We start from the raw sequence: 19,370 nt of genomic DNA, 5'->3' as shown, positions 1-19,370 counted from the left end.
GTTCGAGTCCTGGCTGGATCAGTTGGAGAGTCTGTGTGGAGTTTGCATGTTCTCCCCGTGTTGGCGTGGGTTTCCTCCGGTTTCCCCCACAGTACAAACACATGTGCTCTAGGGTAATGAATGAACTAAATTGGCTGTAGTGTATGAGTGCGTTTGACTGAGTGTGTATGGGTGTTTCCCAGTGTTGGGTTGCAGCCATAGGGCAACCGCTGTGTAAAACATATGCTGGAATAGTTGGTGGTTCATTCCGCTGTGGCGACCCCTGATAATTAAGAGATTAAGCCAAAGGAAAATGACTGAATAGCCCAGTATTAATAACCGAGAATTCTGTGAGCATTAGCACAAAGAAATGCTGCTATTTTTAGCCGAATGCAGCTAAAGGCTAATCGTGACCCACACACAGACGCAGGTGTCACAAGTCCTCCCGCGAAAATTAGAGGAACCAGATCAAAGCCAGTTAATAAGGAGATTAGAGAGATTAAAAAATGATCACAAAATCCCCCAGCAAACGCTTCACACCTTCCCTCACAGCGGAGCCGGAAGAGCTTTACATTACAGCCTGTCACACTATCAGCCTGCGCTAGTCAGATGCGCTACGCTAACACTCTGATACAACAATACTCACGTCAAGGTCACAGATTTGTCAGCGTAATGAGAAATGCAGACGCATAATTATAGCTACATCATATATAAGCAGAGGTTAAAGGTGTCTTGCCAATGTCGATGCAGGATCTAAACCTTTGGCTCTTTATTTTTGCTTGTTTTAAGGAAGAACTCGCTTCATTTTGACTCATTACTTCTTTAAACAACAGATATTTGAACTGGAAGCAAGGCAAAAATCTCTGGATCATTTCAAGTTTGGGAACACACCTAAATATGCTTTTTAACAGTGGTGTAAAGTACTTAAGTAAATAGACTTCGTTACTTTACTTAAGTATGTTTTTGGCTACTTTGTACTTGTACTGAGGATTATAAATATAAGCAGCTTTTACTCTCTACTTGACTACATTGTTGATTGAATATTTGTACTCTTTACTCCACTACATTTGAGCAGATGCTTATTGTTACTCTTTACATTCTGATGCGCGACAAGTCGGTATCTTTATCGACCACGGCTAATTTGTTGGCAGGACGAGGCGATGTCGCCATCTGCAGGCTGCTGAAGGTACTGTATGCTATTTATGAGCTAAATCACGTAAACTTGCCAAATACCAGGTGTTTAATTAGCGACATGGCTGCAGCAAATTATGAAGTCGAAGTCGGCACATTAAGCAGCACTGATGACCATCCATGGCCTTATCTGAAAGAAAAGTTATCATTAGCCGATGTGCAGAATGGCTCTTACAGGATGCAGTGTCTACTTTACTTGCCACAAACCATGAAAATAAGCGCTTTTAAGAATTTATCGTCAAATTTGAGAAAACACATTGAAGTAAGAGTCTATTTAATGCTAATTTAATGTGAATTTTGTGAATTTAATACAGTTACTGATTTGGGAAAAACCACTGCGACATCACATGACTATTTGTGGTGTATTTTTCATTGAATTTATACGTAGTTTACTAAGTTGAAAATAACATTGCTCCTCTTTGTTTAATTTTAATACAGAGAAAACATGTTATTAAATTGAAAAACTACTCAAAATAAAAGTCTTATTATTGTTTGTGCCTTTTTTGAACGTTTGAGTTTGAGACTTTTTGTTCTATTTTTTTTTAAATCTATTTTGTTCTGCCATTTTGAAACGTTTAGGTGTTCAATTTAATTTCTATATTAGGATAGAAAACCTTTCTTGGTGTTCTTTGAGCCTATATTCAGTATGCGTAAAATACGTAAGTTCTTTTAAAATTGCATACTTTAATACTTTTACTCAAGTTTTATTGAAATTGGAGACTTGTAACTTGTAATGGGAGTACATTTTTACAGTAAGGCATCTGTACTTTTACTCAAGTGTGGTTTTCAGGTACTCTTCTGCTTTTAAAAGTGTAAAGTGTAACGCAAGGGATACTGCACAACCAGCCGGCTGTCCTTGCAGAATTAAATGTGACGGGTTTATCAGCTGTTCTGTAAGACTAAAGCGCTTTATGCAGCAAAAACAACCAACTAAATGTACATTATCCTGCTTATGACACTACACTATTAAGACCTGTGCCCACCGTGATGCTTTACGCTCATGATTTTTGATGACATTTAATGCCTCGTGACTAAACAAAGGGAGCTAATGTGATCATGCACACCATATAAACTGTCAAGTATGATTTTAGCACCTGATGCATATATATATATATAGCTGATTATAATTTTAAAAAGCTCATTTACGCTGATCTATTTCGACTATTTCGAGTTTGGAAATCCGCTTAAATATGCTTTACAAATGTGCCAATCATAATGCAAGGCATAATGCACATCCAGCCAGTTGTTCATGCAGAATTAAAGCCTTAGATTGATGTGATTGACCAATCAGATTCAAATATTTCAGAGAGTTGTGTAGTAAGTAAAAAAAAAAAACCTGTAAATTGTCAATAATGATTTTAATAGCTGATACGATGACTTACTGTATATATCAATGTAAAGTACTTGATAATAATAATAAACAAAGCTCTTGTATGTACTGAATATGTACACGGTGGCTCAGTGGGTAGCAAGATCGCCTCACAGTAGATCAGCTGCTGGATCAGTTGGTGTTTCTGTGTGGAGTTTGCATGTTCTCCCCGTGTTGGCGTGGGATTTCTCCGGGTGCTCAGTCCAAACACATGCGCTATAGGGGAATTGATGAACTAAATTGGCCGTAGTGTATGAGTGTGTGTGTGAATGAGTGTGTATGGCTGTTTCCCAGTACTGGGTCGCAGCTAGAAAGGCATCCGATGTGTAAAACATATGTTGGAATAGTTGGCGGTTCATTCCACTGTGGCGACCTCTGAAAAATAAGGGACTACGCTGAAGGAAATTGAATGAATGTAACTTCTTTTCAGATTTTCTAAAGCAATCAGCACTCTTGTGTGTAGAAGTGTGTGTGTGTGTGTGTGTGTGTGTGTAGAAGTGTGTGTGTTTCTACATGCCGAGTGAATATACAGCATATAAATCTGTTCTATGTGCTGTTTGTGAGGATTACTGGATGAATTCTCAGCACTGTGAGCTTCAGGAAGGGGAAATGAAGATCAAAACCTCCTTTATTACAGCAGAATATGCCCAAATTAATTCAGTTCACAGAAGAGGAAGGCGTGAAAGCTGAGCTGCAGATCTAGAAGCGCCCAGAGGATCGAACACATTCTGCAAACTATCTCCTGTTGCTATATATTTATTCATTTTCCTTCGGCTTCTGCCCTTTATTCATCATCATGAACCGCCAACTATTCCAGCATATGTTTTACTCGGCGGATGCCCTTCCAGCTGCAACCCAGTACTAGGAAACACCCATACACACTCATTCCCACACACACACACACTCATACACTACAGCCAATTTAGTTCATCAGTTCCCCTACAGCGCATGTGTTTGGACTTGGGGAAGCACCCGGAGGAAACCCACGCCAACACGGGGAGAACATGCAAACTCCACACAGAAACACCAACTGATCTAGCTGGAACTCGAACCAGCGACCATGTTGCTGTGAGGCTACAGTGCTAACCACTGAGCCACCGTGTCACCCCTGATCATGTTATATTTCTCTTATTTATTAGTGTATATATTTATTTCTGCATGCCTGCACTACATACAGTAAATATACAGCCGTTGTTGTGGTCTACAGCAGTGCACATCATCATGTTTGCATTAACTCAGCTGGAGTCAATGGTACGGCAGGTCTCCAGTGTTTCAGCTCTATATAAAGCCCCGATCACACTGAAGTCTGCGGCCTGAAGGCGTCTCACAGCAGTACAGACGCATTTATAAGACATTGTGTCAAGATCAAAATAATGCAGCGTCTGACAGGCATTCAAGACACTGTTGAAATAATGCACTAGTTTGATCACACTGCCAATGACACAAGCAGATGTTTATTTGTTTGTTATTTTATTATTATTTATTATTATTATTATTATTATTATTATTATTAATTAATATCATTAATTATTATTATTATTATTATTATTATTATTATTATTGTTGTTATTATTATTATTTATTAATATTATTATTAATAATTAATATTATTAATAATTAATATTGTTAATTATTATTATTATTATTATTTATAATAATTATTATTATTATTATTATTATTATTTATTAATATTATTAATTATTATTATTATTATTATTTATTACTATTATTATTATTTATTAATATTATTGATTATTATTATTATTATTATTATTATTATTGTTGTTGTTGTTGTTGTTGTTTATTTATTATATTATTATTATTATTATTTATTATTATTATTATTTATTATTATTATTATTATTATTATTATTATTAAGTCTGTAGAAAAATCTATAGAAAATAAATAAATGTGTAGTTACCATCAGTAAAATTACTTCTACATTTAATGCATGTGAAGTGTTGATGTTAAATTCAATATATTTAAGGACACAGGCTAATGTTGAAAACACTGCAATACCAATATTATGTCCTTTTTTGGAAAAACACAAGTTGCAACACAACAGGTCAGTTAGTTTATAATAATTAAATAAAAAAAATCAAATAATAAAAATCAAAATATAAATTATATTAATATTATATTAATTATCAAATAATACATTTACATAAAATATTAATTTATTAGCAGCAACACACATTTATTTATTTATTGTAATGAATAAATATCTATACAAATATTTAAAATTTATATTATTTTAAAAATATATATGGGCAATATTTAATATTTTATTATAATAGTATTTATAATATTTTATCAAAAATGCTAAAATGTAAAACTCTTTACCCTCTGATATTCGTAATGCAGAATCCTTGAGTGTTTTTAAATCATCTCTTAAAACGTACTTTTCAGGGTAGCTTTTACTTGAATTTATTTGACTTGTATATGAATTTTAAATCATTACTATTATAATTTATTTTATGTGTTTTTACTTATTGTTTATTAATATATTTAGTTTGCATTTATTTTAGTATCTTTTACTGATGCACATGTTATGTCTGCAAAGTGCCTTGAGATGCTGCTTTTTTAAAGGCGATATATAAAAATAAAGCTATTATTATTATTATTATTTTTATAAAATGGTATCAATAATTAAATTAAAACATAAAACAAAAACTATTTAAAATTGTACAAACTATTTATTTATTTATTTATTCATGTATTAATGTGTTTAATTTATTTAATGTGTTTAAAATATAAAAATATAAACGATTTATATATATATATATATATATATATATATATATAATCTGTTATTTTTATATTTAGTTATAATAAATATATTTATTTATAAGCACATAACTGCTTATAAACTGTTGCTTATAAATAAATAATAAAATATATTCATTTATAAGTAACATTTAATATTTTTATTATAATACTAATTATAATATTTTATCCGTATTTAAAATATTAAATTTAACATATCAAATAAAAACTAATTAAATCTGTACACACTTTATTTTTGGACACTTGAAAACTCCATTAGGTTTTTGACCCATAATTTCGCATGAAACATTTCCTTATTCCTTACGGATAATAGGATCTGCATACCTACTCTATAGTTTATTTACGCACTGGAGATAAATCCAGATTTACGAGGCAGCTTTATTTAAAAGCTTTTAGATCTCATACCTCCAAAAACTAATTTGTCATCTCTTAGTAAATCCATACGGGATAATCAGAGCGCTTCAGTAACAAATCTGTCAGGAAGGAGAACAGAAGACTCCAAATACAATAAATACGCTCACATTTCACCGCTGAAACTGCAGTAAATCAGTCCAAATTCTGCTTCCTCAACCATCAGAAAACCTTAATGAAGTACAAACCTAAAAATGTATGACTTCTCTCATTAAAAACTGCAATGGAATAAGAAAAAAATGTCGTAAATATTCAGTATATGAGGTTATAGTTTAAAAAATCTCTAATATTCACTATTAACATGTGATCTTGCATGGGATAAACAGAATCAGGGTCAGGGAGGATATCAGGCAAGTTAAAGCTCCCATGAAATGAATATAAAGTTTTGAGATGTTTACTGTCAGTATGGTTAGTAGCTATAAGCTAGTGTCCTCCAAAACAGTGATAGAAATCATCTTTAGACAATATAAACCTGATATAAACATCTAAATCTTGCAGTTTGTCTTCTCCGCCTAAATCAGGGGTGTCCAAACTTGGTCCTGGATGTTCCTAGTATAGTAAGAGCTTGGTTAGCTGGTTCGGGTGTGTTTGATTAGGGTTGGAGCTAAACTCTACAGGACACCCCTGGCCTAAATGAATCGACATGTTTTGTTGTCTCCTCATATTTCAGTTTCTCATCAATTCTTCTGACCAATCAGATGCTCTCTAGTGTCTGACAAGCCCCGCCCCCTTCTTCTCATACACTCAAGCACTCTCACTGGCAGAGCTGCGAAAAACACAACGCTATTGGCTGCTTTTTAAGGGGAGGGGCTACTCTAAGCCCCGCCCTCTCTTCGTGTTTCAGTTGAAATTACGTCAAACGTTAAATTAAAAAAGCACATTTCAAAGCACTATACAGTTTATTTTCATTGCTGACATTTTGTCCCCACACTTGACATGCGTCATGCTTATAAAGGAGTTATGAACGCCCTTTTAGTGTACAATGTTGCCTAAAGGCTTCTATGAATTACAGCCCAAATATATTGATTTTCCAATGCAATAAAGGTCACAAAACATTGGGAGCATACATCTTTACGCTTACCCTTTAAGAGTCAGTTGTGTTGCACCATGGATTCGCTATTTACATGGTGGACTTTGTAAGTGTAAACTGAACCCTTCACTAGTGAGAAAACAGTTAAACAGAGCATCTGCAGCACCAGGATAAAGAACGAGCCTCCTCCACTTAGCCTCTTTACTTTAACTCTTTACTCCTTTACTTTGGTGGAGTGAAGAAACGGTGGAAACTCCCTCCACTGAACACATCCATCAGCCCACATATTTAATTTCCTTTGTCAAGCTCAAAGATTCGCTTCAAAACTATTTCTAAATTCAGTTCTAATCTCCAGCAGAGGAACAAACAACCCAGGCTCATTCTGGAAACGTTTCTGGAGACCACGAAATACGAAATATGTGTGCAGTTTTGTTTTCGCGAATCCGCCACTGTGCACGCTTTTTTGCGTCTAAAACGCCTCTCGCGAGCGCGCCCCATTCGCACCCGCCCTGTTCTCGCATAAAAAGCCACCGGAGGCCGCTGTCGCCTGTCCGACTGACTGACTGACTGAACGATTGACTGGGCGACCGACCCAGCCACCCTCCTTCTCCTCCTCCTCCTAAACCCAAGCAACGATTTACAAAAGCCGTGCAGAAAAAGTAAAGCCCTCATCCAATTTTGACTGCGTTTTCGGATTTCACCGTATTCTCGGCCCGTTATGAACTCATTCGCTTTATTTTTTGGATTCTGATTTTTGTCTTAAGTGATTTATGGAACCGCTCTTCCCCGGACTCGAACCCGGTCTCCTCCTCCGGACCTCCGCTCCGCCGATGTAACACGACGAGCTAACTGGACAAACTGCTTGCGGCGGGAAAGCCCTCCACACGAAGCAGGTGAGCAGTCAGCCGGCGAGTGCGAAGAGGAGCAGCGTCACACTGCCCCGTAGCGTTTGCTTGAAAAAACGAAATGCAGCCATACGTACATCCAGCCACGTAAATCACGCTCTCCAGAAACGTCCACGGGGCTACAGTTTCAGAATGAGAGTGGGTTGCGAATAAATGAACAATAATAATGAAGTGTGGTCAAAAAACTGAGCTATATCCAAACACACGTCCTGTTCTTATCCATATATGCTGATGCAGACATCTCCAAAACCCCACAGCTGGACAAATCTACACTAGTGTTTATTAAAACAGATATAAATCTGCAGATAATCAATAATACTGCTAATATTAATCACATTATACAGATGCAGATCGTCATGAATAAACTGAAGAAGCCCCCCGAGGTGATGAAGGCATGGAGGCAGTGCTGTTTATATTGATGGAGAAAATCCTCATTTCTGGATCATTTTAATTGTGTTCATCTGTAAAGATATGTGTGTGTTGCTGATCATCCTGTGTGTATTCAGTAGTGTGTAAGCATTTGGACCTGCATATGCGCATAACTAACACACTCTGCTGGACTTTAGAGCAGCTTTCAGTTGGTCAATGGCTTGGTCTATTTCAGCTCCTCTATATAGCAACACACCAACAATGCGCCTTAACACACCTCCTATATAGACCAGCACACACACACAAGTCCACAAAGATGCACAAATGGATTTGATATTTACACAACGTGACGCAAAACATGAAAAGTACAGTCGCGCTGGTCTGAAAGTAGCAACACATCACGCCAAACACGTCTTGTGGCTTTCTGCGCAGGTGTAAGACAGGGCTTTTAGTAGGAAAGGCAATTTTGCAGTGCCCGAACAGCTCCCTAAAGCTGCAGCAGTGTTTCTCCTCCCCTGATGTATTTATTTATTTATTTTTCCACAAACGCTTCACATCACTTCATATCACCATAGAGACTCGTCTGGTGTCAAAACAATTAGCGCTGAAGAAAGACAGCCATCCAAGACACATTAACCAGCAGATTCACCTGCTCTACTGTATTTACACCGCATTCACACCTTCATCCATCTCATGGCGTCGCTTCTTCATATTTGCAGCAAAATCTGCGACACGTCATGTCTGAAGGCAAAGTTTGTGTTTGCAGAGCTGTTTTTGAACTATAATGTTTGTAATAGACACTGTGTGGATGTTTCCCAGTGATGGGTTGTGGATTAAAGGGCATCCACTGCGTAAAATATGTGATGGATATGTTGGCGGTTCATTCCGCTGTGGCAACCTCGGATTAATAAAGGCACTAAACTGAAAAGAAAATGAATATTAATACTAATAATAGTAATAATAAATAAATTAGCATAAACTAATGGACCATTGTTTTAAAGTGTTACCAAAAACCTGATTTTGTGTGCATGTGTGTGTGTGTGCATATGTTACATCTGTCAGTGGTTTTGTGATTAACATAACAAAATATTGAGATTAGTGCATTATTAATCTGAATATTTGTCACGTTACAGTCACATGAGCATGACATCCGACTGAGGAGTCTTTAATATGTTCTTCCTTCAATGGGACACAATTTGTTGAGCTTAACCCAGCAGGGCTTCACTGACACTTGACATCGTTTAATCCCATGTGCACAGATGACGCAATGAAGGAAAACGACTCCACAATCCTGCAATCCCACACAGATTCATCTGAGATGCAGACCGGCGACTCCTGGACAGCGCAGTAATCCGCATTTGTCTACATGTACAGTATACTTTAAAGGCAGGGCGGGAAATTCTTTGGGTTTAGTATCAAATGAATGACGGATATAATGACTTGAATTGTTCACAGTGTTTCCTCTAATATTTGTTCTTCTGGAGAAAGTCTTATTTGTTTTATTTCGGCTAGAATAAAAGCAGTTTGTAATTGTTTTAAAGTCAATATTATTCGCCCCTTCAGCAATATTAGTTTTGAGTTGTCTCCAGAACAAACCACTGTTATACAATGACTTGCCTAATTACCCTAACTTTACCCTAATTACCCTAGTGAAGCCTTTACATGCCACTTTAAGCTGAATACTAGTGTCTTGAAGCATATCTAGTCTAATATTATGTGCTGTCATCATGGCAAAGAGAAAAGTGTACATAAATTGTCTATTTTTAAGCTAATAATAACAATAGGAAATGTTAATATTTACATTATATTAAATCTTAAAATGCAATAATAAAACACAAAGGTTAAATTTCCCAAAACTTGATAGGATTGATTAAACTACCATTTAATTAAGCTGCATTTTATTGACGTCTACCCCTATGTTTAACTCTCACCGCAATATAAAACAGTAATTATACCAAATATTATTTGTATTATTTATTAAAATTTTAAATTATCTCTTAAATCACAATTAATTAAAGTTTACCCAACCATTGATCCAAATTATCACCCCAACCTCAATCCTCACAATAATATAAAACAGTACTAATACCAAATATTATTTGTATTATGTATTAAATTATCCCTTAATCACATTTTATTAAAGTCTACCCCTATTCCAACCCTCACCATAATGTAAAAACATTAATTATACCAAGTATTATTCATATTATTTATTAAATTACCCATTAATTTGTATCTTACCCCCACCCCAACCCTTACAGTAATGTAAAAACAGTCATTATACCAAGCATTACTCATATTATTCATTAAATGACCCATTAAAGTGTATTTTATTAACGTCAATTCTCACAGTAATCTAAAAACAGTAATTGCACCAAGTATAATTCAAATTATTGCTTTCATTACCCATTAATCTGTATTTTATAAAAGTCTACCCCTATTCCAACCCTCACCATAATATAAAAACAGTAGTTATACCAAGTATTATTCATATTAATGATTAAATTACTCATTAAATTGTATTTTATTAACGTCTACCTCTACTTCCAACCCTCACAGCAATATAAAACAGTAATTATACAAAATATTACTCATATTACTTAATAAATTACTCATTAAACTGTATTTTATTGGTCTACCCTAACCTCAACCCTCACAGTAATGTAAAAACGGTAATTACACCAAGTATTACTCCAATAATTGCTTTAATTATCCATTAATCTAAAGTCTACCCCTATTCCAACTCTCACCATAATGTAAAAACAATAATTTTACCAAGTATTATTCATATAATTCATTAAATTACCCGTTAAATTGTATTTTATTAACATCTACCTCTAATTCCAACCCTCACAGCACTATAAAAACAGTAATTATACTAAGCATTACTCATATTACTTATTAAATTACTCATTAAATTGTATTGTATTGGTCTACCCCAACCTCAACCCTCACACTAATGTAAAAACAGTAATTATATTGATTATTATTAATATTATTTTATTAAATTATCCATTAATTTAAACCTTGGTAACATCTACAACTGCTCCAACCCTCAAAGTAATGTAAAAACAGTAATTATACCAAGTATTATTCATATTACTTATTAAATTACCCATTAATTTGTATCTTACCCCCACCCTAACCCTTACAGTAATGTAAAAACAGTCATTATAGCAAGTATTATAAACATTATTGATTAAATTAACTATTAATTTGTAGCTTATTAACATCTACCCCCACCCTAACCCTTACAGTAATGTAAAAACAATAATTATACTAAGTATTATTCATATTAGTAATTAAATTACTTATTAAATTGTATTTTACTAACATCTACTCCTACTTCTAACCCTTACAGTAATGTAAAAACAGTAATTATACCAAGCATTATTCAAATTATTAATTCAATTACTCAATAAATTTTTATTAACATGTTCACAGTAATCTAAACATATGAATTATTATTGTACGTTGTCAAAATATTTCGCTATATTGATGTGAGTATCTGCAGCTGTATCCCTTCTAGACTCTAGTTTAGCACTTGATGGAGGTTTCCAGGTTTCAGTCCTGTGGGAGTGTGTGGACTTTAATCTGCGCATGTGATGCACCAGCACTAACTGCAATGATGCTGCCTGCAATAATTACAGCATTGATCCTAAAAGCAGCTTGCTGAATCTGTGGATGTTTTGAGTTTAATGTACAAATGGCAAAATAAAAGTGCAGAACGTTCAAAAAGAAACTGATTCGATGCGTCTTAAATCACTGAAACCTGCGAAACGGTCAATCTTCTTAAACTGTGCTTTAGGATGCTTTATTATGCCCCTTTTTACAAGATGTAAAATGCATCCTTGATGTCTCTAGAGCAGGGGTGTCAAACGTACGACCCCAAACGAATTTAATGCGGCCCGCGAGATGATTCTGTGAGCTGAAATTTTTCAATAAAATAAATTGCTGCTCCAATTGTGTCCACTTGAGGGCGCAATAGCAAACTTAATTTTATCCCGTTCAGAAGCCTGAATCAGTGTCAATTTGACAGCCATCTCAGAGAGAAAGATCTCATACCCTTTTTTTTTTGTATCCGTCCAAGAAAACTAAACATTCGCGATCAATTAACCAGTGGAAAATCTTCTCTCGCTCTGCTCGTTTCCTTTTGCTGGTTATGTGTGTGCGCGATCTCTCACTCACACAGAAATTCCCACGCGCTCTGCAGACCCACTGAGATGCGCCTTTTCTGTCAAAATGCTTCTGAATCTCCTAAAATGTCCGGGATTCAGGTTTTACTTTCGCATTCTAAAGTTGCCGTTATTTGTATGCATTTTTGCATTACCATTTCGCAGCTGACTGTGCGCGCACAGCCGCGAGAGAAACATTAAATGAATAATCATTTAATAAACGACTTTATACTCAGAGAGAGCAAAATGACATCTATAATGGCTGCAAAATATGTTTACATTATCAGAAATGGTTAATTAACTCATTTGCCTTATTGAAATAATCTACACTTTTTATTCTGGTAATTATTGTAATTTTTTTTTGCAATTATGTCTATTTATTTATTTATTTCTCATTTGCTGCATATTGTATTAATTTAATGAGGCTAATATATTGCATACTATATACATATCTAAAATGTTTTGACAATACTGTAAATGTCATTTCAATATAGCAACTTTAGGCTGCTTTCACATGTGTAGTTCGCTTCATTTGGTCTGGATCAAGGGTAATAAATGATCATTGTTGCATTTTCTGCCGTCTTTGGGTGGTTTTCACACCACACTGCTGGATTTGGTCCGAACTAGTTGAAATGAACCAAAATGCAGTCATGTGACAAAACCCACATCTCTCATTGGCCAGATGTTGTTGAATATATTTCCTAAACTGCTTATTGATTGGTCAAAATGCCAATGAACTCCCGCAAGTAAACAAAACCGGCAGACACAAAATGTGGTTTACTCTGGAGGGGCGACTGCGCTGCTGATTGTATCTGCTTTAGACAAACTGTACATTTCCAGAATGAAGCGCGGCCGCGGCTGGAAAACAGTGTTTAATGTGTCGCTCATCACTTCAGGAGGAGGCGTGAATTAATTCAGCTAAACTGTGACATGCTCATGTTGCGGAAATATTACCAACGATCCATCAGGTAATGTTTTCCCCTCTCTCTCTCTCTCTCTCTCTCTCTCTCTCTCTCTCTCTCTCTCTCTCTGTTGGTAAAGCGCTGTCAACAAATTTTTTCCTTCATATCCCATAATGCACAGCTCATTGGCCTACGGCAGCTGGATTAGTCCAAAAGGCGCAGTACTTTTTGCGGTTGGACCTGTTTTAGTACGGATCATATTCTCACCACAAACGAGCCGCTCCAGGGTTCGTTTGAAAGCGTACCGAGAGCACCTCTTCAAGCAGGTCTCGGTACGGTTATTTGGTCCGCTTTTGGTGCGCACTCGAGTACGATTTCTGCATTCAGACCTGCCCAAACCAACCGCACCAAAAGGGGAAACAAACTCCAGTGCGATTCAATCCAACTAAATAAGGCAGGTGTGAAAGCACCCTTAGAGAAAGAGAGAAAGAGACACACAAATAGTGTTTTACAAATCTCTGAAACTGACCCTTTCAGGCTTTGATCCTAATTGTGGTGTTTTAGAAGCTGTTGCTTTAAATGCAAATGAGACTGCACTCCTCTTTAAAAGAGGGCGGAGCTATAAAAGCTTGTGTGTCAGTATAGTGGCAGATGTAAAACAGGACTAGCTGTGTTCTCAGTGCTGGTCAGATCTGCATGTTGTCGTTGGTCAGTGTGTGCTTGATGCTTAAGTCAATGTCGCTCCTGTCTCTGTTCATCTAAAACTCCACATCTATACTCCTCTTAGGCTATGCTGACATTATCTTCAGCAGCTCAAACGCTCTAATGGCTAATGGACAGACGGCTGCTTCTCACTCAGGGCTGCTGGAGATGCTAATGAGGGAGACTAGTGGGCGGGGCTTTTCTCCTCTGATGACACACCCAAGGGGAGGAAGCCCATCAAAGTGTATCATTCATTAAGTCTGATTATAACAAATACAATTATGCAATGTTTACCATTAGAAGCTGGCTATATTCACTCACTGTTGCCCTCATGAAGGTGATTTCTGCATAACAGGTCTAAAGGGTTAGGGATTAGACTCAAGGTTAAATATGTGCATCCACTGCTAGTCGAAGCCAGTACCTCAGACAAATAGATTACTCCGCATGAAGCCTGCAGGATTATTTCAGCTGCATCCATGACTACTGCATCCCAAATGAAGAGCTTATGCCTTGATGGACAAGCAGAGCACAGCGAACTGAAGGAGAACTGACTGTATTCAAGCTCTTGCACGAGCATGTGCTTATGTATCCCGTAAAGACAACAGCTACCTGTTGCCAGGCAACATTTGAGGGCTCAATATTGTGTGTTTGGAATATATACCACTCTTCATCATCCTCATCAACTCTCTTGACCATGCAGGTTGTTCGGTCCTGACCTGCCCTCTCCTAAATCCCACTGTACAGTATAATACCCTTTCAATCCCTGTCCTCTGTTGTTCTGCCACCAGCATATTTATTAATAGTGGTGATATTTAAATGCTGTTTGTGAGCAAGGTCTGAAGAGAGGACTGATTGCTTGCTTACTATTATGAAAATGCAACTGGTGATTGGTTAAATCTGTAATTTTGATTTATATATAGTGTGTGTGTGTGTGTGTGTGTGTGTGTGTGTGTGTGTGTGTGTGTGTGTGTGTGTGTGTTGGGGGTTGTGTGCATTGTGAGAAACATGCCTGAATCAAACTCCCACTATATTATGTCCTAATCTTAGAGTTTACGACCTTGCACAAGCCACAACCCAACAAGGCCATAGGAAGGGCACCATCTGGGACAAGCTCTCGGTATAGCTTGTGTGCAGCATCCATTTGGATGATGCGACGGCAGCCACAGGACAACGGCGCCAGTGTGTTTACCACACACCAGCTGTTGGTGGACTGGAGGGACAGTGATAGAGCCAATTCGGTGGATGGGGATGATTGGGAGGCCATGATCGGTAAGGGCTGATGGAGGGACTTCGGTCAGGACACCAGGGTTACACCCCTACTCTTTACCAGAAGTGCCATGAGATTATTAAATGAGCATAGAGAGTCAGGACCTTGGTTTAACGTCTCATGCAAATGTTTGCGTGTGTGTTTTGGAGGTGGGGGATTATGACCTTGTACAAGCTACAACTGGCCACTACCCAACAAGGCCATGCAAAGGGCACAATCTGGGACTTGCTCTTAGTATAGCTTCAACCCATCCGTCTGTACATTCCGAAGCAATTCTGAACACCTTTGCTAGTTTATTTGGCGTCTGTCTAGTTAGGGTTACCACTGAACTCAAGGGCACTTGAGTCCTGGTCCTGGAGATCTACCTTTCTGCACAGTTCAGCATCAACCACAATCAAACCCAAATGAACCAGCTCTTGAGGACTGAACAGTATAATAACCTTTCAGTCCTCTGTTGTTCTGCTACCAGCATATTTATTAATGGTAATAATATTTAAACACTGCTTCTGAGGAAGGTCTGAAGAGAAGACTGATTACTTGCTTACTATTATGAAAATGCTGATTGGGTGTTATGGGGGTGGGGGTTGTGTGCATTGTGATAAACATGCTTGATGCAAACTCCTCCAATATTATGTGCTTATGAGCTTGTACAAGCCCCAACCCAACAAGGCCATACTAAGGGCACCATCTGGGGCTAGCTCTTAGTATAGCTTTAACCTATCTGTATGTAAATTTGCAAGCAATTCGGAACACCTAGTTTGTTTGGCTGTATGTGATTGGAAATGTAGATCTGTAGAACCAGTACTGAGCAACTCAACTCAAGTCCTTTTGAATTCAGTGCTAACCCTAACCGGATAGAGGCAAATAAACTAGTAAAGGTGTTCAGAATTGTTGTGTGTTTGATTAGAGCTAGATCTGAACTCACGCCCTCTTTATAGATATTTTTATCTCTTCCAGATCTAACGAATGCACCAGACTGGAAAAGTTTTGCATGTCGCTGGTATCCAAAATTCAAGCTTGGTGGACTCTTTGAATTTCCATCATGTGATTGGATAAGACCAATAGAAGATTAAAACTTGACCTCTAAGCATCATCTTGTTTTCTGCCACCCCTTTTCAAACTCATCCTGGAGGGTTGGTGTCCTGTAGAGTTTAGCTGCAACTTGCTTCAACACACCTGCCAGGATGTTTCTAGTACACCTAGTAAAATCTTGATTAGCTTGTTCAGGTGTGTTTAATGACGGTTCGAGCTAAGCTCCCCAGGACACCGACCCTCCAGAATTTAGTATTGCTAAAAACAATCATTGATTTGTATTTCTCTGTTTGTCCTGGGCTCAGCAAATTTTAGTTCGTCTTTGAATCTTTCAGAACCTCTACAATCAGACCAGAGTCAACATTACCTGAACCCATCCCAATTCAGTGGTGTGTCCATTAAGTCAACAAATGTTGAATTGTCAGAAGAAAGTCCTGTACACATCCTTGTCATGTGAAAGTAGTCTAAGATTAGTGCTGGATTGCTAAAAAGAATCATTGATTTGTATTTCTCTGATTTATCATGTGCTCTGCAGACATTTATTTCATCTCTGTAACTTTGGAATTGACAAGCCAGTTAAGGAAATGTAATGTGTCCCATTACTCCAATAATCTTAACAGGTGAAAAGTACCCAGTGACCTCTACAATCAGACCAGAGTCAACATTACCTGAACCCATCCCAATTCAATTGTGTCCATTGAATCTACAAAGTTTAGACGGTCAAAATAAGACAGAGATGTTGTCAACACACCTTTGGTTGGCTATTGTACATCCTTGTCATATGAACCTTGCCTAAGATTAGTGCCTCATTGCATTTCTCTGATTAATCCTGTACTCAGCAAATATCAGTTCTTGTCTGCATCTTTGGGATTGGGAAGCCAGTGAAGGACCTGTTATGTGTCCCATTAATCCAATAATCTTAACAGGGAAAATTACCTGTGACCTCGACAATCAGACCAGAGTCAACATTACCTCAACCCGTCCCAATTCAGTGGTGTGTCCATTGAGTCAACAAATGTTGAATTGTCAGAAGAAAGTCCTTGTCATGTGAAAGTAGTCTAAGGTTAGCGCTGTTTTGCTAAAAAGAATCATTGATTTGGATTTCTCTGTATTCTAGTCAGCAAAGCTTAGTTCCTCTTGGTATCTTTGGGATTGGGAAGGCAGTGAAGGAGCTGTAATGTGTCCCATTACTCCAATAATCTTAACAGAAAATCACACTCTACCATCAGAGGAAAAATTACCCAGTCACCTCTACAATCAGACCGGAGGGAACATTAATCCTAATCCCAATTCAATTGAGATGAGAAAGGCCAGAGGAAAACTGGTCGTGCCCTACTGTTGACTAGTGTACATCCTTGTCGTGTGAAGATTAGTGCTGTGTTGTTAAAAGAATCATTGATCATCTCCAAACATTATTTTGTCTCTGTATCTTTAAGTTTGGGAAGCCAACGAAGCAAGTGCAACTTATCCCATTACTCCAGCAGTCTTAACAAGAAATTACACTCTACAATCAAAGGGAAAATCAGACCAGAGTCAACATTACCTCAACCAATCCCAATTCAATTGTGTGTCCATTAAAGCCCAATCCCAGTTCTACCCCTTCCCCTTATCCCTACCCCTCGTTTTGCACGTTCACGTCAAGGGGTAGGGATGTCCTAACTCTCTTAAGCTTGAAGGTGTAGGGCTAAGGGGAAGAGGTGTGGTGCCTTTTTCAGGACCACACTCGAAACCAAGGGTTAAGAAAATTTCCCAGAATACACCTGCCACAACGGCAGTATTGCTAAATTTCGCGACCTATAAACCATAATTACAACTCCTGTATAGTAGTCCCACAACATTCTGACACTCGATGACACTCGAATACTCTGTCAGAAAAGTCTAGTGACTTGAATAAATAGAATTTGGATTGGGCCTAAGTCTACAACGGTTGAACAGTACGAAGAATACGAAGAAATAAATGTTGTCAACTCACCTTGGGTTGGGCCTCCACCTCCACCACCTGGTTCCTGTTCATCATCCTCTTAACCAGAGTCTCTACATTCCCATTGAACTTCATGAAGAGCACGTAGGCGGCGTAGGCTAGCAGCAGGCTAATGCTCTCACAGTACGTGATGATGTTATCCAGAAAGAACACGATGAGCATGATGAGGCCGATGATGTAGAAAGACACGTCCCTGAACAGAGGCCACCACGTCAGGTTCAGGATCTCCTTGGAAAACAAAGCGCACATCCCGATGACGAACAAAATGTTGAACACGGCGGAGCCTACGATGGTCCCGATGCCGACGTTACTGTGGGAAATAAACACCCCGATGACTGAAGTGAACAGTTCAGGAGCCGATCCTCCAGCCGCCATGAAGGTAGCACCCGCCACATCGTCCGAAATCGTAAGTTTTTCCGTGATCACCGTGAGCGCTGGGACGAAGAACTCATCGCATACGATGGCGAGCGCAATGAACATATACAGCATGCCGAACATGTGCAATAAAACCGCCCCGCGCCTTCGGTCCTCAAGGCTGAACAGATCAGTCGGATAGTCTCCTTGACTCTCATTTGACCCTGCGGATGAGCGCATGGCAATGGGCGTGTCCTCAGAGACGTTGCTATGGTAACCCTGGTGTGTGGACAGCAGTGTCCTGTGGGGGGCGTGGCTCTGTAGCTCCTCCCACTGTTCGGTAGAGCGCCATGTTAAGGCAACCGCACTTATTGCTATAAGACTGAGGAGGAGTCCGAGAACCCGTGCGGGCCTGAGTTTCCTCCGGTTTGGGACAATCTGACGGTGTGGCACGTCGGACGCCATCGCTCGGCTTTAAACGCTTTCTTGCTACGCTACGGTTGGGATTAGCGCATGCTGAGCTGAGAGAGCTACTTCTGTACTGTAAATCTGTGCAATCCAGAGGTCCTTCAGCAGAGCAGAGGCGTCCTCATATTAGCCTGGGAAAAATAAATCACAGAAAAAGAGAGGGATAGGGGGGGTTAATCACACACACACACACACACACACACACACACACACACACACACATATCACAGACACATCACACACTCTGTATCGTGTAGATTCTTTTAACAACACTGACTCCATTCCATGACACAATTACACACATTTACAAATGGATTACATTCAACACACAACTAATAGGCCACACACAGATACACACAATACACTATGTAATGTGTGTGTGTGTGTGTGTGTGTGTGTGTGTGTGTCTAACATTAACTCCATTTAGGGCTGGAGCAAGCTGAACT

General features: G+C 38.2%; 1 protein-coding gene across 26 annotated transcripts in view; it reads right to left on the bottom strand.

Moving 5' to 3' along the window:
- The window catches only part of slc24a2a (solute carrier family 24 member 2a), an 85,895-nt gene that overhangs the window by 55,413 nt on the left and 11,112 nt on the right, over positions 1-19,370 (bottom strand). For all 26 annotated transcript variants that reach the window (XR_015496581.1, XR_015496578.1, XR_015496570.1 and 23 more), the window contains one exon: positions 18,094-19,055. Coding sequence is in view for 13 of the 26 variants with exons in the window: in XM_087262424.1 (XP_087118550.1) it covers positions 18,094-18,921 (828 nt within the window). In the remaining 13 variants the exon portion in view is untranslated. The remainder of the gene's footprint in view (positions 1-18,093; positions 19,056-19,370) is intronic.

Source organism: Danio rerio, chromosome 7 (assembly GCF_052040795.2).
Source record: "Danio rerio strain M-AB ecotype USA chromosome 7, GRCz13ab, whole genome shotgun sequence".
NCBI classification, from domain to species: domain Eukaryota; kingdom Metazoa; phylum Chordata; class Actinopteri; order Cypriniformes; family Danionidae; genus Danio; species Danio rerio.
The sequence above is the reverse complement of the archived record's forward strand: the minus strand, read 5'-3'. Positions and strand labels throughout refer to the sequence as shown.